Source organism: Macaca thibetana, chromosome 13 (genome assembly GCF_024542745.1).
Source record: "Macaca thibetana thibetana isolate TM-01 chromosome 13, ASM2454274v1, whole genome shotgun sequence".
NCBI classification, from domain to species: Eukaryota; Metazoa; Chordata; class Mammalia; order Primates; family Cercopithecidae; genus Macaca; species Macaca thibetana.
In genome coordinates, this window is record NC_065590.1 from 41882135 (window position 1) to 41909589 (window position 27455).

Here is a 27455-nt window from a genome sequence, read left to right on the forward strand (position 1 = left end):
TGAGCTGATTAAAGAGAGCTGTTAAGACCACATGTTTTTAAAAAATGAGTTAATATTACTCCCAGAAATTGTAGGCACTATATAGCGATGAATTGCATGTTTTTATTGCTTATTATTTTCCAGTCTTGCAGAAAGGCTCAGGATTAGCAGCAACTATAAATAATACATTACAATTCAACCTGAAGGCTGGGACGAAGGGAGGAGGACTTGAATTTTAGGCTGGCTCTGGGCTGTGCCTCTCCCATCCATGGGATGTGGAGCCATTGAAGGTTGTGGGGTCACGATGGAGTTGCTGTCTCAGAAAGATACATTCGACTGTGTGTGCAAATGGGCTGGGGCGGAGGAGAGAGAGAGGTAGAGTCCATCTGGAGACTACTGCAATAGCCAGGCTGACGAGAGCGGGGCACGGTAAGAATGGGAAGAAATCCAATAAGAAAATGGTAGTGCGCGGGGCCAACAATGGACGATGACCGAATAGAGGTGGGTCTGGGTGAGTGACGAGAAGTGAAAGAACTGCTCCGTGCTGTCCAGGGAGCCCCTTGACTTCCCTTCTGTCCTTAGAGCGGACGTCCTCCCACCAGCCTCCAACCAGCGCCACCAGGGTGGCGCAAGCCTCAAGCTGGTCAGGTCAGCAAAAGTCGCATGGGAGGCAGGAGCCGACACGCGTGTCCCCCGACCCCCTCTCCGCTCCCGCACGCCGGCAGTCCCTCAGTTTGACCACTCCCTCCGGTCCTTTGCTTCCCGCGACCCCCAGCCTCCGTCGGCCGCCTGCACCACCCTCCGCCCCTCTCCGCCCCCTCCTCCGTGGGGCGCTGACTCGCCCGGCTGCCACGTCTCACTGATGACATCACCAGGGCCGGTCTTAGCCAATCCGCCAGGGGGAGTCCGAGCGAAGTCCTAGCCAGCGAGTCAGAGGGGAGGGGAACAGGGAGGGGCGGAGGGTGGGGAGGTGAGGGAGTGGGGAATGGGGCGGACGACAACCCTTCAAGTACGCATGCCCCTGAGGCGCGGCGCTTGGCGGGAAGCTGAGTCCTGGCCTCCGCGCCTCACTGTCTATCCTCAGCTCGCGTAGCCGCACTCGCGACTCCCTTTCCCGGCATGCCAGGCGGTGCGGCCGCCCTCTGGGCTGTGTAAAGGCCCCTCGGTCTAAGGCTTCCCTATTTCCTGGTTCGCCGGCGGCCATTTTGGGTGGAAGCGATAGCTGAGTGGCGGCGGCTGCTGATTGTGTTCTAGGGGACAGAGTAGGGGAAGACGTTTGCTCTCCCGGAACAGCCTATCTAATTCCTTTCTTTCGATTACCCGTGGCGCGGAGAGTCAAGGCGGCGGCTGCGGCAGCAAGGGCGGCGGTGGCGGCGGCGGCAGCTGCAGTGACATGTCCAGCATGAATCCCGAATAGTGAGTTCAGGAGAGCACCGGTCGGCTGGGTCCGTGGGCCAGCTTGGGGGATTTTAAAGGGGGCGAGGAGGGTTGGGGCGGAAGTCGGGGCATCGGCTGGGGTGAGGCGAGGGTGATGGGTCAGGAGAGGCTGGCGGCCGGGAGTCGGGCCCCATTGTCTGACGCGGAGGGGCGGCCGGGCGGGGGAGGGGTCGGGTCGGAGGGGTGAGCCGCCCGGGCCTGGACCGGGTCCGGTTGGAGGGCCTGACTGCGGGGCGGGTGCTTAGGAAGTCTGCCCAGGGGCCTGAGGCGGTGTGAAGAGGTAGCTTGTCTCGGAGGCAGTGACTTTTGAAGGAGGACTTGTTTCTAAGAGGAGGGGATGGGGTGGGAGAATCTTTCTAGAGGGCACTGGCAGACCCTGCGCCCGCACTCTGCGGAGCTGTCAGGATCCTCGGGGTGGAAACCAGCTTTACTTGTAAATCCTGAGCTTGTTGGCTCTCTCTTCTTCCATCCTCCCCGCCAGGTTTCAGGTAATATGGATGCTTTTCGGGACTGCGTGGGATTGAGGGGAATGAGTAGATAGGGAGAAGCAACTGAACATTTTTTAGTTCTCTTTTTGAGTTGTGCCTTGAACGAGTTCTTTAAGAGCTCGCCGGGTCCATTGCCCTCCTAAAAACCTGGGCATTTGTGAGTTTTTTTTTTTTTTTTTTTTTTTTTTTTTTTTTTAAAGAGGACACCTAAGTCATTTTGTCTTCTGTAGGTCAAGGGAAAAAAAACCCAAAAAAACAACTAAAGCCAAGGAGTGTGTTTCTGATACTCGCAGATTAAAGGAAGCTTGCTGTCAAGTTGAAAGAGAAACGAATGGGACCTATGATAGATCTGTATGTAGTTTTAGATTACCTGCTTGGATGCTTGCAGATAGGGAATGAGGTTCCATGACGTGTCATGAAAAGTTAATGCATTTCTTTTTCTTGCTTACTCAAGAAGTCACCACAGCAGATGTGACACACCTGGCACCTTTCCTGGGAACTGGTGTTCACTTCCTTTGGGTAGAGTTTGTTGGACTCTCCTCAGTGGCCATTTAAAAATTTCCTCTACAGTTTACATGTATGTAAAGTAATTAATAATTGTAAGAGACCGAATTGGTATTCCTTTTCAGTGTCAAAGGCCTTTGAGGGATGGGGGGAAATCAGTATTTGTTGTAAAAGTTGAGTTTATTTGCTGCTTTGGTCAATTACTGCTAAACATTTCCCCCTAAAAGGTCCACTCACCAGTTTAGCTGACTGTCATATGTGTGTCACATGGCTCTTGCAAAATGCTTTCTTCAAGTTTTGTAATACTGTGGCTTGATGCTGAAATCTCTTGCACTATACAGAAACCATAGTATTTTATTAGAATTTCATGCTTTAGAAGTTAAGGATAGTGTTGTTGTAGTGACATTTGCTGTGTTGACAGTTTAAAACAAATTTTTTTTTTTTTTTTTTTCTTTTTTTTTTTTTTTTTGAGACGGAGTCTCGCTCTGTAGCCCAGGCTGGAGTGCAGTGGCTGGATCTCAGCTCACTGCAAGCTCCGCCTCCCGGGTTCACGCCATTCTCCGGCCTCAGCCTCCCGAGTAGCTGGGACTACAGGCGCCCGCCACCCTCGCCCAGCTAGTTTTTGTATTTCTTAGTAGAGACGGGGTTTCACCGTGTTAGCCAGGATGGTCTCGATCTCCTGACCTCGTGATCCGCCCATCTCGGCCTCCCAAAGTGCTGGGATTACAGGCTTGAGCCACCGCGCCCGGCCCAAATTTTTTTTTTCAAGGGCTCCAAGGACAAAGTTGGTTTTGCACAGTTGAATGGAGTTGAACTTGAGGTTCTTAATTTAGTAGTTTTCTTGGTAACAATAAAGAACATGGATTTACTGCTTTATCGAGGTTTATAGACCTCTACTGTTCAGGAAATTTTCTGAATTTGCTATATATATGTATGTTTATTACTATAAATAAATCTTCAAGATTAGTCGAGAACTTTGACAAGTTACTCAGCCTCTGAATTTTTTTCCCCTTTTGTAAAATAGGATAATTGGAGTCATTATTCCTGTCAGGGTAGTGGTGAAATTCAAATGTATATAAAAGAATTTGGAAAACTGTATGAGCATTCTTCAGGTTGTATGCATCATTTTCATGAAAGGCATTCTATTAGTACTAGGATTTAGAAATATAATCCTTGCATTTAAGAAGTTTAGATATAGGCCGGGCGCCGTGGCTCAGGTCAGTAATCCCAGCACTTTGGGAGGCCAAGGCGGGCGGATCCCGAGGTCAGGAGATCGAGACCATCCTGGCTAACACGGTGAAACCCCGCCTCTACTAAAAATACAAAAAAATTAGCCGGGCGTGGTGGTGGGCGCCTGTAGCCCCAGCTACTCAGGCTGAGGCAGGAGAATGGCGTGAACCCAGAAGGCGGAGCTTGCAGTGGTCCAAGATCAGGCCACTGCACTCCAGCCTGGGCGACAGAGCAAGACTCCGTCTCAAAGAAAAAAAAAAAGAAAAAAAAAATATTTTTTTTTTTTTGAGAGGGAGTTTCAATCTTGTTGCCCAGGCTGGAGTGCAATGGCGCAAATCTTGTCTCATCGGCACCTCCGCCTCCTGGGTTCAAGTGATTCTCCTGCCTCAGCTTCCTGAGTAGCTGGGATTACAGGCATGTGCCACCACGCCCGGCAAATTTTGTATTTTTAGTAGAGACGGGGTTTCTCCATGTTGGTCAGGCTGGTCTCAAACTCCCGAGGTGATCCGCCCGCCTCAGCTTCCCAAAGTGTTGGGATTACAGGCGTGAGCCACCGCGCCCGGCAGAAATAGGTTTTATACATGTCGAATACCAGTAGATATAGCAAATTCCAGATGTATGGCATGGATGAGAGCAACAGGATTTCAGGGGGATGGTGGGTTGTGATTGGCTATCTGGGTTTTGAAAGACTTTATAGAAAAGAGACCTGAAAGGGAATTGTCAGCAATTAGATTTGGAGGAACAGAGGGAGTGAGGAGGAATTTTCAAGGAGGAGGAGGAGGAGGAATGGCTCATAAATGGCAATGACAGTAATTAATAAGTAAATACGGTGTCAAATCATCCTTTCTTTTGAAGACTGACCTCAACGGGATCAAACCCAGAAACAGTTTTTATATTTTTTTCTGGAATCAAATACATGAGTATCTGGCCTACTATCTTTGTATTCTAGACTGTCTAGTAAAATAATACAGGAATTTGGGAAAACCTTTGCAAAAGTGTTAGTGAAAATTACTTAGGAGGGTGAGAGGAAGTGAGGGATATTTTATTAGGGGAGGTCACAAGGGCAGTGAGCAATCAGATTTTCAGCTATCTGACTTTAGCGGTTGCTTTTTGTTTTAATGGAGCTTGTTATCTTTGTAAAAGTAATTAGAGAAAATCTGGAAAATAAAGGAAAGAAAGAAAAGTTCTTTCTTTCTTTATCACTAAAGTACAAGTTTTTAACATCTTGTTCCAAACTCCAAAGTCTTAGGCTTTCTCTTCAATTAAAACTTTAATGGGTGGATGCTTTTCCTGCTTCCAGTATGTTATCTTAGTAACTTAACAATAGTATATTAGCTAATGTTTACAAATCTACTCCAGATGTTCCTTAACTTACTTTGGTTTATCATTACTAATTTATATTGTTTCTTTTAGAAATTTATAATCTGTGTTATGGGTGCTGCTAAATTTGGTAGTGAAAATGGAATCTTGACAAAGATTCTGAAGCAACAGAATTTTTAGATTTATATTGGTTTACATAAGGGTTGGTAGCTGTATTACTTTTTTTTTTTTTTTTTGAGATGGAGTATTGCTCTGTTGTCCAGGCCTTGGCCTCCCAAAGTTTTGGGATTACAGGCCTGAGCCACTGCGCCTGGCCTTTTTTTTGTTTTGTTTTTTTCTGTTTTCTTTTCTTTTTGTTTGTTTTGAGATGGAGTCTCACTCTGTTGCCCAGGCTGGAGTGCAATGGTGCAATCTCGGCTCACTGCAATCTCTGCCTCCTGGGTTCAAGCGATTCTCCTGCCTTGGTCTCCCGATTAGCTGGGATTACAGGCATGTGCCACCATAACCAGTTAATTTTTGTATAGAGTACCTAGCCATCTCTACTAAAGAGATGTTGGTTAGGCCGAGGCAGGTGGATCACCTGAGGTCAGGAGTTCAAGACCAGCCTGGCCAATATGGCAAAACCCCATCTCTACTAAAAATACAAAAAATTATTTGGGTGTGGCGGCGGGTGCCTGTAATCCCAGCTACTTGGGAGGCTGAGGCAGGAGAATCTCTTGAACCTGGGAGGTGGAGGTTCCTGTGAGCCGAGATTACACCATTGCACTCCAGCCTGAGCAACAGAGCAAGACTTGTCTCAAAAAAAAAAAAAAAAAGCAATTGAAAGTATAATCTGAACAGTTAAAAAAGTAGATAGAAAGGGCCGTCAAAGCTTTTTTTTTTGAGGATCTGAAGAAAAATAGGGATTTTTTTTGAGCTACGTTTTGAAGCAAGCAGTGATTATTTCAGCACATTAAGAAATGCTTAACATGGCCAGGAGCAGTGGCTCACACCTGTAATCTCAGCACTTTGGGAGGCTGAGGTGGGTGGATCATTTGAGGTCAGGAGTTCATGACCAGCCTGGTCATGGTGAGACACTGCCTCTATTAAAAATAAAAAAGTTAACCGGGTGTGGTGGTGCACGCCTGTAATCCCAGCTACTCGGGAACCTGAGGCAGGAGAATCGCTTGAACCTGGGAGGTGGAGGCTGCAGTGAGTTGAGATCATGCCACTGCACTCCAGCCTGGGAGACAGAGTGAGATTCCTTCTCAAAAAAAAAAAAAAAAAAAAAAAGAAAGAAATACTTAACATTATTCCCATGATTATTCTTATAACATTTTCCATAATCCACTGGCTTTTAGTGGATTTTTTTGGTGTCAAGAAAATAATTTTGATTGCTTCGTCTTTAAGGAATGTGTTAAGAATAAAGCGTGTGTACCTGTCTTCAGTATACCAGCTAACTATAGTAGGAAGAAATATAGTAGTCTCCTTGGATCAACTATAATTCTTTTTTTTTTTTTTTTTTTTTTTTTTTTTTTGAGACGGAGTCTGGCTCTGTCGCCCGGGCTGGAGTGCAGTGGCCGGATCTCAGCTCACTGCAAGCTCCGCCTCCTGGGTTCACGCCATTCTCCTGCCTCAGCCTCCCAAGTAGCTGGGACTACAGGCGCCCGCCACCTCGCCCAGCTAATTTTTTTGTATTTTTAGTAGAGACGGGGTTTCACCGTGTTAGCCAGCATGGTCTCGATCTCCTGACCTCGTGATCCGCCCATCTCGGCCTCCCAAAGTGCTGGGATTACAGGCTTGAGCCACCGCGCCCGGCCAACTATAATTCTTTAATGCAGAAAAAGTTTGATTACTTTATTTTTAGTTCCCATCCCCTTAAGTATATCATGGCTCCAGAATCTCAAAATGTTATCAGTCTTTCAGACTTTGCTCTCCTTTCATGTTAGACTCAAGAAACATTTGACCTTTTTTTTTTCTTGCATTGTGTTTCAAATAATGTTTTTAAAAACTTAAGTGTTTGAAAGTGAAATCAGGTTGCCTTTGTGACTTTTGGTGGTGGTTTGAAAAACTCAGAAAAGTTTACAGAAGAAAGATAACTAGTATTCTTATTGTCCAGAATATGATTTTTTAATGTCTGTAGAATATCAACATCTGTAATTCTTCGGTAATTTTTCAGTAGTTGTATAGAACCTTTAAAAATATATATATTGAGAATTTTGTGTGAATAAGATGATGAGATGATCTTGTAGGATCATTTAAAGATAAGAACTGAGGCCCGGCACAGTGGCTCATGCCTATAATCACAGTACTTTGGGAGGCCCAGGCGGTGGATCACCTAAGGTCAGGAGTTTGAGACCTACCTGGCCAACATGGCAAAATCTGAAGTCAAGAGTTTGAGACCAGCCTGGCCAACATGGCAAAACCCCGTCTCTACTAAACATAGAAAAATTAGCTGGGTGTGGTTGTGCCTTCGTGTAGTCCCAGCTGCTTGGGAAGCTGAGGCAGGAGAATCTCTTGAACCCTGGAGGCGGAGGTTGCAGTGAGCTGAGATCACGCCACTGCACTCTAGCCTGGGCAACAGAGCAAGACTCTGTCTCAAAATAAAATAAAATAAATGAAGATAAGAACTGAAATTTCATGTTAAAAATTTTTTTGTAGCGACTGGGCCTCCTATGTTGTGCAGGCTGGTCTCAAACTCCTGGCCTCAAGCGATCCTTCCGAAGCACTGGGTAGGTCACCATGCCCAGCCTGAAATTTTGCATTTAAAAATTTCCCCCTTTCGGCTGGGTGAGGTGGCTCACACCTGTAATAGCACTTTGAGAGGCCGAGGCAGGCGGATCACTTGAGGTCAGTTCTAGACCAGCCTGGCCAACGTGGCGAAACCCTGCCTCTACTAAAAACACCAAATTAGCTAGGCGCGGTGGTGTGCGCTTGTAGTCCCAAGCTACTCGGGAGGCTGAGACAAGAGAATCGCTTGAATCCGGTAGGAGGAGGTTGCCGTGAGCCGAGATTGGCCACTGCACTCCAGCCTGGGTGACAGAGTGAGATTCTGTCTCAAAAAAATAAAAAATAAAAGATAAACATTTCCCGTTTTCATCAAATTAAGGGATGTTGGACAGTTTTTAGCCATCAAATATTTTATTTTATTTTATTTTTTACGTTGTCTTAAAGATGGAAGTGCTTCAAAATCAAATCTTCCCTTGCCAGTTCTCTACTTGGCTTCTTTTTTTTTCTTTTTGAGACAGAGTCTCACTTTGTCGCTGGAGTCTGTTGGCACGATCTCGGCTCACTGCAACCTCCGCCTTCCAGGTTTAAGTGATTCTCCCGCCTCAGCCTCCCGAGTAGCTGGGAGTACAGGTGCGTGCCACCACACCTGGCTAATTTTTGTAGTTTTAGTAGAGATGGGATTTCACTATGTTGGCCAGGCTGGTCTCAAACTTCTGACCTCGTGACCCGCCCACCTCAGCCAAAGTACTGGGATTACTGGTGTGAGCCACGCGCCCGGCTGCTACTTGGCTTTTAAAGGGAATTTTGCTTTCTGAGTAATTTTATTTCTCAGATATCTTGGTCTTTTTAATTCTGGAAGCAATCTTAATAATTTACGTATGTGCTAACCTCCTGCTGTATTCACATTCCATAGCAGTCTGTTGACTGTGTGTTGTGTATGTGTGTGTGTTTTCTCTCCTGGATAGTTTTGACTATACCTATGTGATGGTTTCACTGTTTGTAGTTGCAATAGTTAGGTTTTATTTTGGATAGTAAAGAATAGCTTTCTTTTTTTTTTTTTTTTGAGACGGAGTCTTGTTCTGTTGCCCAGGCTGGAGTGCAGTGGCACGGCCTTGGCTCATTGCAACTCTGCCTCCTGGGTTTACAACATTCTCCTGCCTCAGCCTCCCGATTAGCTGGGACTACAGGTGCCTGCCGCCACGCCTGACTAAAGTTTTGCATTTTTTGCTAGAGACAGGGTTTCACCGTGTTAGCCAGGATGGTCTCAATCTCCTAACCTCGTGATCTGCCCACCTCGGCCTCCCAAAGTGCTGAGATTCCAGGCGTGAGCCACCGCGCCTGGCCTGAGTGTCTGTTTTTTGAGATACAGGGTCTGACTTTGTCACCCAGGCTACAGTGCAGTGATGCATATAGCTTACTACAGCCTCCAACTCCTAGCCAGGTTTCAGTGATCCTCCCACCTCAGCCTCCTGAGTAGCTGAGACTACAAGCGCATGCCACCACACCTGGCTATTTTTTTTTTTTTTTTTTTTGTAGAGACGGGATTTCAATATGTTGTCCCAGGCTGGTCTCAAATTCCTGGTCTCAAGAAATCCACCTGCCTCAGCTGCCCAAAATGCTGGGATTATAGACATGAGCCCCATGCTTGGCTGAGTGTCTTAAGATGAAGAAAAACTGAAAATGGGTGTAGTGTGCCAGTGCATGAGGTATTTTAAATGTGTAGCTTACCAGCTTTTTTTTTTTTTTGAGACAGTCTCGCTGTGTCACCCAGGCTGGAGTGCAGGTGGCATGATCTTGGTTCATTTGCAACCTCTACCTCCCAGGTTCAAGCATTTCTCCTGCTTCAGCCTCCTGAGTAGCCGGGACTACAGGCACCCACTACCGCGGCCACCTAATTTTTGTATTAGTAGAGATGAGGTTTCACCATGTTGGTGAGGCTGGTCTCCAACTCCTGACCTCAGGTGATCTGCCTGCCTTGGTCCCCCAAAGTTCTAGGATTACAGGCGTGAGCCACTATGTTCAGCTGCTTATCAGCTTTTTACCACTTTGTCGGCACTACATTTTGGAATTTTCCTTTGAGAATTAGGCAAAATGCCCAGACTCCCCCCTCCCTTTAGAGGGAGAGGGGAGCAATTAGATTATTCCTTTGTTTCCCTATAGAAGGTGGAGCTGAGATTACTGCTTTGATATCTGGAATGTAATTTAGGGAAGAAAATTTAGGTCTTGGCCTTTCTTTGGAACCACCCTGGGAGTGTTGCAGATTATAAATAGGGTAATGGTGGAATGATATTAGGGGGAAAAAATGGTCCTGAGGAGCCAGAGAACTGTTGTTAGTTTGTTGACTGACTGAAACATGTGAGAAATAGGGTACGGAAGAAGTAGGAAATAAAGTTTTCCTTGGTCCTTTTGTGACAGGTTGGCTCAGCTGACTGGAACACCCTACACTGCTTTATTAAATCCAAGGTTGTGATAGGTTGCAGTTAAGTTTACTGTGTTCTATGCTTGTAGATTATCTAATTAGGACAAGTAGTGTTACATATGCATGCCTTTATTCACAAGAGGGACCATTCTTTTGGAAACATCACTTTTTAATAATACTGGGTACTATTTAGCACTTACTCTCAGTGCCAGCCACTTGGCTATTTTTTTTTTTTCCCCCGAGACAGGGTCTATCTCTGTCTCCCAGACTGGAGTGTGGTAGCACAGTCATGGCTCACTGCAGTCTCAACCTCCTGGACTCTAGTGATCCTTCTCTGTCAGCCTCCTGAGTAGCTGGCACCATGCCTGTCTAATTTTTTTTTAAGCGATGATATGTCAGTATGTTGCCTATCCTGGTCTCGAACACCTGGACTCAAGTGATCCTCCCACCTGCGCCTCTCAAAGTGTTGGGATTACAGGTGTGACCTGCCTCACTCGGCCATCTGTGGTCTTTACATAGGGCATTTTGTACAGTCTGCACCTCGAACTAGTGATCTTCAACAGTGAAACTCAATGAATTATTTAATTCATGTTTTCCAAGAACAATGATGAATTTAATTTCTCTGAATGTATTTCCTTTGTATAACAATAGTACTTAAGTGGAATTACTCTTTGTCCTTTCTACTCTGTGTATAGATATTTTCTAGTATCTTGATTTGGGACAGTTACATTTAAACCATTTATGGCCGTGTAGCCATACCCACATTACATTTAATGCATCTGCTCCCTTTGTGTCTGTATACTCATAACATTTTGCATAAAGTTATAGGCGGTTCACACCAAGTCTGTTCATGAACCTCAGATTAAGAATACTTGATTTAGGAGATTGAAAACAGAAAAGAGAATGTTAACTGTCATTATCAGTATTAAAATGTGAAAATGTGAGAGTGACAAAGCTTAGCTTTAAATCTGGTATCCCAAACTAATTTGAGTTTTTTTTTTTGTTGTTTTTTTTTGAGACAAGGTCTCGCTTTGTTGCCCAGGCTGGAGTGCAGTGGCACGATCTTGGCTCACTGCAACCTCCACCTCCCAGGTTCAAGCGATTCTCCTGCCTCAGCCTCCCAAGTAGCTGGGATTACAGGCTGCGCCACCACGCCCAGCTAATTTTTGTATTTACAGTAAAGATGGAGTTTCACCTTGTTGGTCAGGCTGGTCTCAAACTCCTGACCTCGTGATCCTTCCACATCGGCCTCCCAAAGTTCTGGGATTACAGGCATGAGCCACTGTTCCCGGCCTAATTTGAGTTTTAAAATGTGGAGTTTAAGATGTTAGTCTTGGCCGGGCGCGGTGGCTCAAGCCTGTAATCCCAGCACTTTGGGAGGCCGAGACGGGTGGATCATGAGGTCAGGAGATCGAGACCATCCTGGCTAACATGGTGAACCCCTGTCTCTACTAAAAAAATACAAAAAAACTGGCCGGGCGTGGTGGCGGGCGCCTGTAGTCCCAGCTACTCGGGAGGCTGAAGCAGGAAAATGGCGTAAACCCCGGAGGCGGAGCTTGCCGTGAGCTGAGATCCGGCCACTGCACTCCAACCTGGGCGACAGAGCGAGACTCCGTCTCAAAAAAAAAAAAGATGTTAGTCTTAAAGTGGGTTAGATGAAATTTATAAAAATAGTCAAATAGCTACATTTATAAAAGGCCATTTGAAACAATTTTGTGAAATATATAATGTGGATAATTATGTAGTGCTTTATGTGTAGATTGGTGGTTAGCATCTATCCTGATGAAGAGCAGTTGGATTCATTACTTGCTAAAGCTAGTGAAATCTGAACTCCAAATTAGGCATTTTCACCAGGCTCTTTTGAGCTGAGCTAACTTACTCTCTCTTTTATTTTTATTTTTTAATTAACTATTTTTTTTTTTTTTTTTAGAGAGACAGGCTCTCTCCATGTTACCCAGGCTTGTCTCTGCTCAAGCAATCCTCCTACCTTAGCCTCCCAAAGTGCTGGGATTAGAGTTGTGAACCACTGTGCCAGGTTGACCTTATTCTCTACTAACACAAGTGTTCTAATTTAATTTAAGCAGTGAATCACACTTTTCTTTGTATTTGGTCAGGTTCTGGGTGCTAGTTTATATATGATTTGATTCATTCTGATAGGCTTTTTGTTTTTGTTTTTGTTTTTTTGAGACAGAATCTAGCTCTGTCACCCAGGCTGGAGTGTAGTGGGGCTCGATTTCGGATCATTGTAACCTCTGCCTCCCAGGTTCAAGTGTTTCTCCTGCCTCAGCCTCCTGAGTAGCTGGGATTACAGGCGCCTACCACCATGTCCGGCTAATTTTGTGTATTTTTAGTAGAGATGGAGTTTCGCCATGTTGACCACGCTGGTCTCTAACTCCTGACCTCAGGTGATCTGCCTGCCTCGGCCTCCCAAAGTGCTGGGATTATAGGTGTGAGCCACCACACAAGGCGTCAAGAACTTTTTATTTTTGAGACAGGGTCTAACCCTGTCACCTAGGCTGGAGTACAGTGGTGAGATCACGGCTTACTGCAGCCTCAACTTCCCAGGCTCTGGTGATCCTCCCATCTCAGCCTCTGGAGTAATTAGGACTACAGGCACATGCCCATACCTGGCAGTTTTTGTTTTTTGTTTTTTTTCTTTTTCTTTTTGTAGAGACTGAGTTTCACATGTTGATCAGGCTGGTTTTGAATTCCTGAGCTCAAGCGATCTTCCCTCTTTGACCTTCCAACATGCTGGGATTACAGGCATGAGCCACTGTACCTGGCCTTTTCTACATTAAAAATTTGTTATTAAAAAACAAACCCAGGCCGGGCATGGTGGCTCACGCCTGTAATCCCAGCACTCTGGGAGGCCGAGGCGGGCGGATCATGAGGTCAGGAGATCGAGACCATCCTGGCCAACATGGTGAAACCCCATCTCTACTAAAAATACAAAAAATTAGCTGGGCGTGGTGGCGGGCGCCTATAGTCCCAGCTGCTTGGGAGGCTGAGGCAGGAGAGTAGCATGAACCCGGGAGGCAGAGCTTGCAGTGAGCCGAGATCGCGCCACTGCACTCCAGCCTGGGCGAGACTCCGTCTCAAAAGTTGTGGTTGTCTATACATACATACAAAGGTACACACATGGAGAATTTTATCTTGGAGGAAGACTTGGTAAAGAATATAGCCCTTTTGGCTGGGCGGGGGGCTCACGCCTCTAGTCCCAGCACTTTGGGAGGCCGAGGCGGATGGATCACCTGAGCTCAGGAGTTCGAGACCATCCTGGGAAACACGGTGAAACCCTGTCTGTACTAGAATACAAAACATCAGCTGGGTGTGGCGGCACGTGCCTGTAGTCCCACCTACTCAGGAGGCTGAGGCAGGAGAATTGCTTGAACCCTGAAGGCAAGGGTTGCAGTGAGCCGAGATTGTGCCACTGCACTCCAGCCTAGGCGACAGAGCAAAAAACCGTCTCAAAAAAAAAAACAAACAAAAAAGGAAAATAGCCCTTTTCTATCATCAGAGTATACTAAGAGTTGAGTTTTTTTTTTCCTGTTTTTTAAAAACTTTTGTTGTTGCTTGTTTTAAATTACAAAACATGGACTGTGGCCAGGCCTGTAATCCCAGCACTTTGGGAGGCCAAGGTGGGCGGATCACGAGGTTAGGAGATCCAGACCATCCTGGCTAACACAGTGAAACCCCGTCTCTACTAAAAAATACAAAAAATTAGCCAGGCATGGTGGCAGGCACCTGTAGTCCCAGCTACTCGGGAGGCTGAGGCAGGAGAATGGCGAGAACCTGGGAGGCGGAGCTTGTAGTGAGCCAAGATCGTGCCACTGCACTCCAGCCTGGGTGACAGAGCAAGACTCCATCTCCAAAAAAAAAATAAAACGTGGACTGTGCTCCAGGGGCTTACAAATTAGTTAAGAAAATGACTCATGTTCAAACAAACATAATCAATATAACGATTAATACAAGTTAAATATTGTGATATGTTTACGAAACAGCGTGGCAAAATAGTGTGAAAGATTTGGGGAAGGGGCCTATAATTTCTGTTAACAGAAAGTTTTAGTTATGTTGATTCAACTGGAGAGGAACAGAGCTCCCAAAGGACTCCAGAACACTAGATGTTTGTCTGAGTGGGGTCAGCAGAACTGAGTTCCCATCAGCCAGAAAGTTTATGTGTGTACATTATTTCCCTTAACCATCACAATAATCCTGTGAAGAAAATGTCCTAGTTTTACAAAACCAGCTGGAAAGTTTATGTGTACATTATTTCCCTTAACCGTCACAATAATCCTGTGAAGAAAATGTCCTAGTTTTACAAACAAGGAAACAGAGGCAGAGAAGAGTTAAATGACTTGCCCAATGGCATTCAAAGTAAGCAGCTGAATTGGAATTTTAACTCAAAGGCTTGGATGTCACAGTACAAGTAGGCTCTTTCTGCTTTACTACGTGTGGTTACTTCTAAGAATTTAACATTTTAGACTGGTTGTGGTGGCTCACTCCTGTAATCTTAGCACTTTCAGAGGTTGAGGTGGGTAAATCGCTTGAGCTCAGGAGTTTGAGACCAACCTGGGCAACATGGTAAAACCTCGTCTCTACCAAAAAGAAAAAAAAACTAGCTGGGCATGGTGGCATGCGCCTATGGTCCCAGCTACTCGAGAGGCTGAAATAGGAGGATTGCTTGAGCCTGGGAGATGGAGGTTGCAGTGAGCCGAGATTGCACCATTGCGCTCTAGCCTAGGTGACATAGTGACAGCCTATCTCAAAAAAAAAAAAAAAGAAAAAAAAAATTTTAGTCAAGTAATTAGGCACTAACATTTTGTGGTCAGTTACTTTAAGAATTCATGATTGGAGGCCTGGTGTGGTGGGTCATGCCTGTAATCCTAGCACTTTGGGAGGCTGAGGCAGGAGGATTGCTTGAGGCCAGGAGTTCAAATCAGCCTGGGCAACCTAGTAAGATCCCCTCTCTACAAAAAATTTAAAAATTAGCTAGGTGTGGTGGTGTGCACCTGTAGTCCCAGCCACTCGGGAGTCTGAGGTGGGAAGATTGCCTGAGGCCAGGATTTTGAGACCTGGGCAACATATGAAGACCCTGTCTCAAAAAAAAACTAAAAAACTAAAAAAATAGCCAGGTGTGGTCAGTGTACTTGTGGTCCCAGCTACTCGAGAGGCCGAGGCAAGAGGGTTGCTTGAGCCCAGAAGTTGGAGGCTGCCGTGGGCTGTGATTGCGCCACTGCACTTCAGCCTTGGTGACATAGCAAAACTGTGTCTTTGTGGTGGTGGTGGGTGGGGGTGGGGGAAGGATTTAAGAAGGGTTTGTGAGGTATGTATTATTTATAAATGGGCTTTTTTTTTTTTTTTTTTTTGAGACGGAGTCTGGCTCTGTTGCCCAGGCTGGAGTGCAGTGGCCGGATCTCAGCTCACTGCAAGCCCCGCCTCCTGGGTTCATGCCATTCTCCTGCCTCAGCCTCCCGAGTAGCTGGGAGTACAGGCGCCCGCCACCTCGCCCGGCTAATTTTTTTTGTATTTTAGTAGAGATGGGGTTTCACCGTGTTAGCCAGGATGGTCTCGATCTCCTGACCTCGTGATCCGCCCATCTCGGCCTCCCAAAGTGCTGGGATTACAGGCTTGAGCCACCGCGCCCGGCCATAAATGGGCTTTTAACTTTACCCTTCACATCTTGGGTTGAAATTAATTGTATCCATTCTCAGTTTTTCTGTCTTGTTATATATTTAAACTTGGAGCCTTAGAAGTCATGGATGTCTTTCTTTGTTTTTTTTTTTTTTTGAGACAGAGTCTTGCTCTGTGCCCCAGGCTGGAGTGCAGTGGCGCAATCTCGGCTCACTGCAAGCTCCGCCTCCTGGGTTCATGCCATTCTCCTGCCTCAGCCTCCCGAGTAGCTGGGACTACAGTCACCCGCCACCGCGCCCGGCTAATTTTTTGTATTTTTAATAGAGACGGGGTTTCACTGTAGTCTCGATCTCCTGACCTTGTGATCCGCCCGCCTCGGCCTCCCAAAGTGCTGGGATTACAGGCGTGAGCTACCGCGCCCGGCCTGTCATGGATGTCTTTCTATGAAAAGCAAATGAAGCAGAGAGCTGCCTTCTCTTGCAGTAGAGGGCACACTTTCAGAGCATGTTACTGTTTTATGCATTACTAGGCTTTGGGAGTTGTGACTTGTATGATCATAGTACTTATAACTGTTAGGCAATTTTTAAACTTTAACTTTAGATTATATATGTAAACTCCTGTGTTCCTTTGTCACCGATAATCTGAACAGAAGCTTTGGATAAATAGCTTCAAAGTTTTTGTCTGAACCTCTGAAATTTGTATTGTTACCTCATGGTTTTGGTAGGAGGAAGGAGAAATAACCATGGCCACTTATTGTGCTTCTGTATGTGCCAGACAGTATGTGCTAGATGTTTCAGAAACGTGATTTATAATCCTGACAAGAAGCCTAATTGGGTGGTAGTGGGTGCTAATTGAACCTTGTAGATGAGGAAATTGAGGCTCATGGTGGTAAGTGAGTAACTTGCACCAAGATCCTATAGCTAGTATGCAATAGAGCCTGAATTTAAGTACAGGTCTTTCAGGTCCAAACGCATGCAGACTTTGAGAGGTAAGGAGGTAGAGAACATTGAACACACCCTTCTTGGTGTGTTTTTCAGCAAATACTTGTTGTATGCAGATTAAAGACTGTCTACCCTTTTGTCATCTTGTGTCACTTGCTGCTTCCTTTGGCACTACCAAAATTTCTTTCAGAATTTCACCTTTGAATTTTTATTTTTATTTTATTTATTTATTTTTTTGAGACGGAGTCTCGCTCTGTTGCCCAGGCTGGAGTGCAGTGGCATGATATCGGCTCACTGCAACCTCGCCTCACAGGTTCAAGCAGTTCTCCCTGCCTCAGCCTCCTTAGTAGCTGGGACTAGAGGCGCCCACTACCATGTCCGACTAATTTTTGTATTTTTAGCAGAGATGGGGTTTTACCATGTTGGCCAGACTGGTTTCGAACTCTTGGCCTCAAGTGATCCACCCACTTCGGCCTCCCAAAATGCTGGGATTACAGGCGTGACTCACTGCACCTGGCCAGCTTTGAATTTTTAGAATACTGTTCTAAACATAACTGTATTGGAACCTGGAAAATTAATCTATTGTCTCTAAATATCAAATAAAAACATGTAATTTTAGTGGTTGATTATGGGAACAATTTTTTTTAAGATGGTTCATCTGAATGGAAACTTTTTTTTTAATTGCTTGACTATTTCCTTTAATTTGGAGAAAGACCATTGCCCTCTCAGATTCCTGGTAATTGATCATATTGACCATTTATATTAACTGACAGGCTGCTTGTCCATAGCCGAATGTTTGTTTAATTTTTTTTTAATTATAAAAGTAATATGTGCTCACTGTAAAATTCACAGTACAGAATCATATGAACTAACTAAAAGTTCTTACCTCTTGTCTCCAGCAAGGAGTGTTTCAACCTGAAGGTCGGTTTTGAATTGTGTTCTGTGGAGTGTACTTAAAGTGAGTGAAGAAACATATATGTCAAACATGATCATTACAGCTGAAGTTTTTATTATTTTATACCCCAAGGTTATTAAAATAGTATGTAGTTTAGTTGTCTTGATAGTTTTCCCTTAAACTTTATTTGGCCAGTGTATCAGGATTTTGTTTTAAATTTGATATGTGAGCTTAGTCTTATGCTATTTTCAAAGAAGACATTTAGAAGAAGATAAAATAACATTCCTGTCTTAGTCTGTTTTCTGCTGCTATAACAGAATAGCACAGACTGGGTATAAACAGTAGAAGTTTATTTGGTCTGTGGTTCTGGAGGCTGGGAACTTCAAGAGCATGGTTCTGACCTTTGTGCTGTTATCATATGGTGGAAGGTAGAAAGGCAAGTGAGTATGTCAAGACAGAGAGCACGAAGGGGCTTGAACTCACTTTTATAACAGAGTGACTCAGGAGAAAGCTAACCCACTTTTGAGAGAATGCATTAATCCATTCATGAGGGCGGAGCCCTCGTGACCTAATCACCTCTCATTAGGCTCTGCATCCTTACACTGTTGTATTGGGGATTAAGTGTCTAACACAGGAACTTCGGAGGATACATTCAAACCATAAGAATTCCTGTCATGCAAATGAATCCATTCTAGATGAAAGAGAATAAATATAGTTTCCATTGCGCTTTTTAGAATAGGCCTTTTCTAAGGTACTTACAGCTGATATTATAAAGTTTATATTTCTGTTTGTATAAATTTAAATTTGTATTTCTGTTTGTACAAATACAACTATACACTATAGTTCTCTGCTGTTAGACTTTTTTTCTTCCTTAGCATGTTTCCAAAGGGTGGAATATTGAAAGTTGGGTTAATGTCAAACAGCTTTCTTTTGTAAAGTGTTCATTGACATGTGAACCTTGTCTGAGAATCTAGATTTTATTTCATGAAAGAAGAAAACAGTATATTCTCATTTAACCCAAAATTTAACTTCATGTACTTGTGGCTGTATTGGGAGTATGCCATTGCTATCTGTTTACAACCTTGACCTACTCTACCTACTTAGAAGTAATTTGTGTTATGATCGGTGTGCTATGCTGACATATGCTGAACACATTTGTAAGGGTGTTAAGTCATTGAATAAAATGCTTTTCTTCTCCTTTCAAATAACATTTTTTTTTCTCCTGGTTATAAAAGTCATACAAGCTTATTGCAGGTTGTTAAAAAGGTATAAAGAAGAAACCATCAATCCATTATAATCTTGCAGTTTAGACTTCCTGCTCCAGCCTCTGAGTGCTGAGATGAGCTAGCCATGCCTAGCTCCTCTAAAGACTTTTTAAAAAACAAAAATGAGGTTATACTTAAAAAAAAAATTCCGTAATCCTTTCACATAACAGTGTTATTTTGGAGGTTTTAGAATTTCCAGTAGCATGTTAGATTCGGAAACAAGCTGATTCATCTTCTACTTTGTACTGTAGGCAAGAAAAGAATTTTACCTAAATAGAATTTTGAACCGAAAATCTGTTTTTCTAACTTTTTATTTAAAAAATATTGTTCCATGCTTTCACAATAGTGACTTTTAATTTTTATATTTTTAATTTAGAGATGGGGTCTCACTCTGTTGCCTAAGCTAGAGCAAGTGCAGTGGTTCTATCCTAGCTCACTGCAACCCGGAATTCCTGGGCTCAAGTTACCCTCCTCTCTCAGCCTCCTTAGTAGCTGGGGCTACAGGTGTGCACCACTGCACCAGGCTTTTTTTAAAAAGGTATAGGAAATGGTAGTGCTTGCATACAAAAATGGCATAGGTACATACATCAGCAGACATCAAGACTATATTCAGATCATAAATGTACATATATGTACCAGTGCCATTTTTGCACGCCAACAAATAATGGAAATAGAACTCTAAACTGAAATTTGAAACAAGGGTTCTGGGGTGAGCCCTCTTACTGATTTGTAATTGAATATATAGTTCAATTTTTTTCCCATCTGTTAAGCAAAAGACGATTCTAATGTTAGCAAAAACTCACTTACCCTGTCATTGATCATTTTTTCCTTAAATTTTTTTAAGAGCTAGAGCTTCTCACTATGTTGCCCCGGCTGGTCTCGAACTCTTGGGCTCAAGTGATCCTCCAACCTCAGCCTCCCTAAGTGCTGGAATTAACAGGCCCAAGCTACCGTGCCTGCACCTGTCATCAGTCATTTAACTTCATGCAAACTGAATAGAATAAAACTCATCCTTACTGTACCTTATTGCTTTTGTTTTATCGTTGGAATCTCAGTAGACCAAAAGTTGATTTATAGGAAAAACTGATAGCAAAAATAATTTTTCTCTTGTTGCTGTATTTGATGCCCACCATCTAGTTGTTAAAGCCTACTGTTAATTTCTCTCTGCCTACTTCTTTCTGTCCACGCTTATTCTATGCCATTCTTGCCTTAACTGTTTTTAGCTTTCTCATAGAGTGAACTTTTAAAATTAAAATATAATATCTGCTCATAGTATTATAAAATTCAAGCAGTTCAGCAGAATTTCACTGATAATAGAAATACTTGTACCTCAAAAGCAGCTTTATTTTACAAACCCAGCCCAATTTGTGATTAGATTTAACTTGAGAAAACGTGAAATGTCTCTCATATTGTTTAAAAATATTGTAAGTTGCTGGGCGTGGTGGCTCATGCCTATAATCCCAGCACTTTGGGAGGCTGAGGCAGGTGGATCACTTGAGGTCAGGAGTTTGAGACCAGCCAGGCCAACATGGTGAAACCCCATCTCTACTGAAATACAAAAATTAGCCAGGCGTGGTGGCACACACCTGTAATCCCAGCTACTCGGGAGACTGAGGCAGGAGAAGCGCTTGAACCCGGGAGGTGGAGGTTGCAGTGAGCCGAGATCATGCCATTGCACTCCAGCCTAGGCGACAGAGCAAGACTCTGTCTCAAAAAAAAAAAAAAAAAGACCGGGCATGGTGGCTCATGCCTGTAATCCCAGCACTTTGGGAGGCCGAGGCAAGTGGATCACCTGAGGTCAGAGTTTGAGACCAGCCTGACCAACATGAAGAAACCCTATCTCTACTAAAAATACAAAATTAGCTGGGTGTAGTGGCACATGCCTGTAATGCCAGTTACCTAGGAGGCTGAGGCAGGAGAATTGCTTGAACCCGGGGGGCGGGGGTTGCAGTGAGTTGAGATCCTGCTATTGTACTCCAGCCTGGGCAACAAGAGCAAAACTCCGTCAAAAAAAAAAAATTATATCTATATCATGAACTAGCTTTTTGAAGTGATTGTTGTTTTTCGTTTTGTTTTGTTTTTTGAGATGGAGTCTTGTTCTGTTGCCCAGGCTAAAGTGCAGTGGTGCGATCTCAGCTCACTGCAACCTCTGCCTCCCAGGTTCAAGTGATTCTCCTGCCTCAGCCTCGTGAGGTAGCTGAGACTATAGGTGCTTGCCACCACACCTGGCGAATTTTGTATTTTTAGTAGAGGCAGGGTTTCACTATGTTGGCCAGGCTGGTCTCGAACTCCTTACCTCAGGTGATCCGTCTGCCTGAGCCTCCCAAAGTGCTGGGATTACAGGCCTGAGCCTCGCCCGGCCTCCTCATAATTTTTTAACCTTTATAAAAACCTTTTAAAACCTTTTCTAAAACCCTTTTTATTTTGAACTAAATTTAGATTTACTGAAATTGTGAAATAATTGTAGAGTTCTTGTATACTCTTCACTCCACTTCTCCTAATAGTAACATCTTACATACATGGTACTTTTATCCAAATTAAGAAATAAATATTGGTACAGTGTTAACTAAACTATAGACTTAATCTGGTTTCTCTAATTTTTTCACTAATGTTCTTTTTCTATTCTAGGATCTAATTCAGTATACCATATTGTATTTAGTTCTAGGCCATGTTAGCCACCTTCAGTCTGTGACAGTTTCTCAGTCTTTCCTTCTTTTTCGTGATCTTGACACATTTGAAGAGTGCTGATAGGTATTTTGTAGAATGCCAGTCAGTTGTCTGTCAGTTTGCATTTGTCTGATGTTTTTTCTTCTTTTTTTTTTTTTGTGAGACGGCCTCACGTTCTGTTGCCTAGGCTGGAGTGAAGTGGTGTGATCTTGGCTCACTGCAGCCACCACTTCCCAGGTTCAAGTGATTCTCCTGCCTCAGTGTCCCAAGTAGCTGAAACTATAGGCATGTGCCACCATGCCTGGCTAATTTTTTGTATTTTAGTAGAGAAGGGGTTTCACCGTGTTGCCCAGGCCGGTCTTGAACTCCTGAGCTCAGGCAATCCACCCGTGTTGGCCTCCCAAAGCACTAGGATTACAGGTGTGAGCCACCATGCCCGGCCAATATTTTGAGGGATATACTTTGATGAGGTCATGCAAATATCCTGTTTCCCCTTAGTTTTACCCATTAACTTAGCATTTATCTAGTAAATCTTCCTTGCAGCAATTATTTTTTCTTTTTCTTTTTTCCTTAATTTTTTTTTTTTTTTAAGGGATGGATCTCACTGTGTTGCCCAAGTTGGAATGCTGTAGTGAGTTCATGGCTCACTCAAACTCCTGGGCTCAAGTGATTCTTCTGCCTCAGCCTCTCAAGTAGCTGGGACTACAGGCATAGACCACCACACCCAACTGATGAAAAAAAGTATTTTTAGAGATGGGGGTCTTGCTGTGTTGCTCAGGCTGGTCTTGAACTTCTGGCCTCATGTGATCCTTTTACCTCAGCCTTACAAGTAGGTGGGAGTTACAGGTGTGAGCCACCACACCCAGCATTGCAGCAATTATTAATGTAGTGCTACTGGTCATTTTCTGTTTTTCTCATTTCTTCAGCATGTATTATTGAAGTCCTATAAGGAAGACTTGTCTCTTCTCTCCCATTTATTTATTTAATCATTTATACTGGTAATGAATTCATGGGTATTTATTTTGTGAGTTATAATCTGATACATAGTTATTTACTTTGTGCCTCAAATTGTTCTGGCTTGGCTTTTTTTGTTGTTGTTTTTGTTGTTTTTTTGAGATGGAGTCTTCCTCTGCTGCCCAGGCTGGAGTGCAGTGGTGCCATCTCTGCTCACTGCAACCTCCACCTCCTGGGTTCAAGCAATTCTCCTGCCTCAGCCTCCTGAGTAGCTGGGTCTACAGGCGCCTGCCACCATGCCTGACTAATTTTTTGTATTTTTAGTAGAGATGGGGTTTCACCCTGTTAGCCAGAATGGTCTCATCTCCTGACCTCATGATCCGCCCGCCTCAGCCTCCCAAAGTGCTGGGATTACAGGCGTGAGCCACCACGCCCGGACGGTTCCTGTATCCTTTTAACATGCCATGCCCTCATCGTTTTTTCCACCTAGTATTTTGGCCAAAAATGTTAATCAAGGATGGCACAAATTTTCTGTAGCTGTATCTCATGATGAAAGAGGCCTGATTAAAAATGTAAAACTAAAATGTTCCCTGATCTCTTAGCACATGCTTTGTAAAAGGCACAGTGCTAGATCCTTGTATACATAGATGCATAAGCCAGCTTACCTTCCACACCCACAGATAGCTATGTCAAACATAAGGGTGGAGAAATACAGACTTCAAACTTCTCGAGGGTAGAAAATAATGAAGTTATAGTAGATTAGAAGTACAAAAAGCTAGAGGAAGTTCTGAATTGGAAACAGTGGATGGGATTTACTAGAATAATTTAGGAGGGTGACAATTGTAAATCTTCAAAGGTTTCTTTTTCTTCTTTTTTTTTTTTTGAGATGGAGTCTCGCTCTGTTGCCCAGGCTGGAGTGCGATGATGCAATCTTGGCTCACTGCAACCTCCGCCTCCTGAGTCCAAGTGATTCTCCTGCCTCAGCCACCCAAGTAGCTAGGATTACAGACATCTGGCACCATACTGAGCTAATTTTTGTATTTTTTTTTTTTTTTTTTAGTAGAGACGGGGTTTCACCATGTTGGTCAGGCTGGTCTTGGACTCCTGACCTCAGGTGATCCACCCACCTCGGCCTCCCAAAGTGCTGGGATTACAGGTGTGAGCCACCGCACCCAGCCAAATCTTTATAGGTTTCTAAACTAGCATAATTTAGTTTTTTTCACTTAAGTCAAAATTATATTATTGTAGGATGAAAACTTGATCCAAATTCATGAGGAATGAAGAATAAATACATTTAAAGTCTAACCATTTGCTAAATTAGTCTTGGCTCTTTGTGCCAAACTTCTGTCCTTGTGCTCTCTAATTTTATATTTGCATGTTTTCTATCAACATTTTTACTGTGTGGTGTTTTGTAAATTATAGAAACATTTTAAAGCAAACTCAGAGCAATGAATTCTCACGAATATTCAGTATATTTACAGTTGAGAAACTGCTTCTGTAGTAGGTGATTTAAAATGTCCCAATGCAAGTTAACATGTCACTGATCACACTATTTCGGTGTATGTCTTTGATAAGGGGAGGTGGGGAAGTTTGTGGGTTTGATTTTATTTGCCTTTCTCATGTGACTGTTATGCTAGTAAACAAATGGTTTGCGAGAGAACCAGTAGTCTTTTGCAAAGATTGTCTTATACAGAGCACTCAACTCTTCATATTATTTATAGTGGCTTTAATTTAAACCTTAAATTATTAGAAACTCATAAATAATGTTTTTTTTGGTTTGTTTTTTGAGTTTCGCTCTTACTGTCCAGGCTGGAGTACAATGGTGTGATCTTGGCTCACCGCAACCTCCGCCTTCCGGGTTCAAACGATTCTTCTGCCTCTGCCTCCTGAGTAGCTGGGATTACAGGCATGTGCCACCATGCCTGGCTAATTTTGTATTTTTAGTAGAGATGGGGTTGCACCACGTTGGCCAGGCTGGTCTGGAACTCCCAACCTCAGGTGATCCACCTGCTTCAGCCTCCCAAAGTGCTGGGATTACAGGCTCACTGAGCCACTGCGCCCAGCCATAATGTTTAAAAATAACAGTGTGGTATTTGTAAAACTTAAAAAGAATGTAATGGTTGAAAAAGGTAATTAAAAAAATTGACTATTAATTTCTTGAATCCATAATGTAACTTGTAATGCAATTAGAAAGGCTTCATGTTTCTTTCTTTTTTTTTTTTTTTTTTTTGAGATGGAGTTTTGCTCTTGTTGCCCAGGCTGGAGTGCATGATTTCAGCTCACTGCAACCTCCGCCTCCCAGGTTCAAGTGATTCTCCTGCCTCAGCCTCCCGAGTAGCTGGGATTACAGGTGCCCGCCACCACACCCAGCTAATCACCTGACCTCAGGGGGCCCATTCATGTTTTTTAAAGCTTGATGGTTGCTCTGAAATAGAGTTGTTGATTTTGTTTTTTTTTTTTTGAAACTCCTCTTTTGCCCAGGCTGAGCTCACTGCAACCTCCACCTCCTGAGTTCAAGCAATTCTCATGGGTCAGCCTCCCGAGTAGCTGGGATTAAAGCTGCCCATCACCACACCTGGCTAATTTTAGTATTTTTAGTAGAGACAGGGTTTCACCATGTTGGCCAGGCTGGTCTGGAACTTCTGACCTCAGGCGTGAGCCACTACGCCTGGCCTGAGTTGTTGATCTTTAAGGTGATACTTCAGACAACATCTGAGGCCCTGTACAGTCCTTTACTGTAACTGGGTCCAGTAAGGCGAATTCAGAGAATGTTTTTGAGTGTTTACTGGATGCCTGGCATGGTGCTCAGGGAGATTGGTACGTTAAGTCCAGTTGTTGTGTTGAAACTTGTTTAAAAACCTCCCTACTAAATCCCAGCTACTCAGGAGGCTGAGGCCTGAGAATCACTTGAACCCTGGAGGCAGAGGTTGCAGTGAGTCGAGATTGAGCCACTGCACTCCAGTCTGGGCGACAGAGTGAGACTCTGTAATAACAACAACAACATCCCCCCAAAAAACCAACCTACTATGGTAGTATCAATGTTGTGATAGTCTTGCTATCTTAATACATGTAAATTCTTAACATATACTCATTGTTAATGTTCGGTGTTTAGTATTCTTAAGAATGTTTGGCGCTGGGCGCTGTGGCTCACGCCTGTAATCCCAGCACTTTGGGAGGCTGAGGCAGGCGGATTACCTGAGGTCAGGAGTTTGAGACCAGCCTGGCCAACATGGTGAAATTCCTGTCTTTACTAGAAACACAAAAATTAGCTGGGTGTGGTGGCACATGCCTGTAATCCCAGCTACTTTGGAGGATGATGCAGGAGAATTGCTTGAACCTGGGAGGTGGAGGCTGCAGTGACCTGAGATTGCTTCAGTGCACTCCAGCCTGGGCGACAGCGAGACTCTTGTCTCAAAACAAACAAACAACAAAAGAATATTTGGGGCTGGGCACGATGGCTCACACCTGTAATCCCAGCACTTTGGGAGGCCAAGGCGGGTAGATCGCTTGAGGTCAAGAGTTGGAGACCAGCCTGACCAACATGGTGAAACCCTGTGTTTACTAAAAACGCAAAAATTAGCCTGAGCAACAGAGCAAGACTCTGTCTCAAAAAAAAAAAAAAAGAATATTTGGTTTAATTAAGAAGGAACCTTATCAATAGTAGTAAAGTCAGTCAGCCAGCTGAATTGCCACATACAAATTGTTGATATTAGGTATCATTTATTAAGGATAATATTCTACAATAGCAATCTTTTTAAAAATTTTAAAATTTCAAACTGGAAAGGATGTCTAGTTCATTCTGTGCTTCAGTCCCCTCTTCTGATTTACTTGTTTAAAAGCTTTTTGTTGGCCGGGCGTGGTGGCTCAAGCCTGTAATCCCAGCACTTTGGGAGGCCGAGACGGGCGGATCATGAGGTCAGGAGATCGAGACCATCCTGGCTAACATGGTAAAACCCCGTCTCTACTAAAAAATACAAAAAACCAGCCAGGCGCGGTGGTGGGCGCCTGTAGTCCCAGCTACTCGGGAGGCTGAGGCAGGAGAATGGCGTAAACCCGGGAGGCGGAGCTTGCAGTGAGCTGAGATCCAGCCACTGCACTCCAGGCTGGGTGACAGAGCAAGACTCCGTCTCAAAAAAAAAAAAAAAAAAAGCTTTTTGTTTTCTTCTCTGACTTCTGTTTTGCTGCTGATAATTAAGGACAATAAGTATAACAATAAGTGTAATATGGTAGTTTGCTAAAACCAAAACAATGTTTTAAGTAATGCATATCATTATGTAAACCTACATAATAGTTAAATATTCACAAAGATAATCACTTAATGGAAGTTTTATATCCTCTCTTTTTTGGCAGTGCAATTGAAAAAAATAAAAAGTTTTATATTTTGTTTATACGTACATAATTTTAATCTAAATTGTGATGTGGTTTTCACTTTAGCATTTTTTGGAAAGTAAATCAAAAAGGACAAATACAAAATCACGTGTATCTTCTACAAAACCGATATGTAAATTCTAAGGTTTTTGTCCTTTTGAAATTGCTTAAAAGAATGCATAGAACTGGTCTGAGTTGGAAAGGATCTATGAGGAATTTCCTTGGAGACCATGGATGAATAATATGTTGTCTTAGTTCCATGAAGTAATCTCTGGGGATAGTTTTTGAGTTAGGCCTGGCAATGTTAGAGATACATAAAGTGAGCCTCGTTTTATTGCTGGGCGCGGTGGCTTACACCTGTAATCCCAGCACCTTGGGAGACTGAGGCGGGCAGATCATGAGGTCAGGAGATTGAGACCGTCGTGGCCAACATGGTGAAATCCCGTCTCTACTAAAAATACAAAAATTAGCTGTGCATGGTGGCGCATGCCTGTATTCCCAGCTACTTGGGAGGCTGAGGTAGAAGAATCACTTGAACCAGGGAGGCAGAGGTTGCGGTGAGCCGAGATCGCGCCACTGTACTCCAGCCTGGTGACAAGAGCAAGACTCCATCTCAAAAAAAAAAAAAAAAAAAAAAAAAAAAAAGAG

General features: G+C 43.8%; 1 protein-coding gene across 1 annotated transcript in view; it reads left to right on the top strand.

Moving 5' to 3' along the window:
* Window positions 1–876: 876 nt before the first annotated feature.
* RAB1A (RAB1A, member RAS oncogene family) overlaps window positions 877–27455 on the top strand; it is a 46514-nt gene continuing 19935 nt past the window's right edge. Inside the window, exon 1 of the mRNA XM_050754833.1 lies at window positions 877–1395. Within this exon, the coding sequence (XP_050610790.1) occupies window positions 1373–1395 (23 nt within the window). The 5' untranslated portion in view covers window positions 877–1372. The remainder of the gene's footprint in view (window positions 1396–27455) is intronic.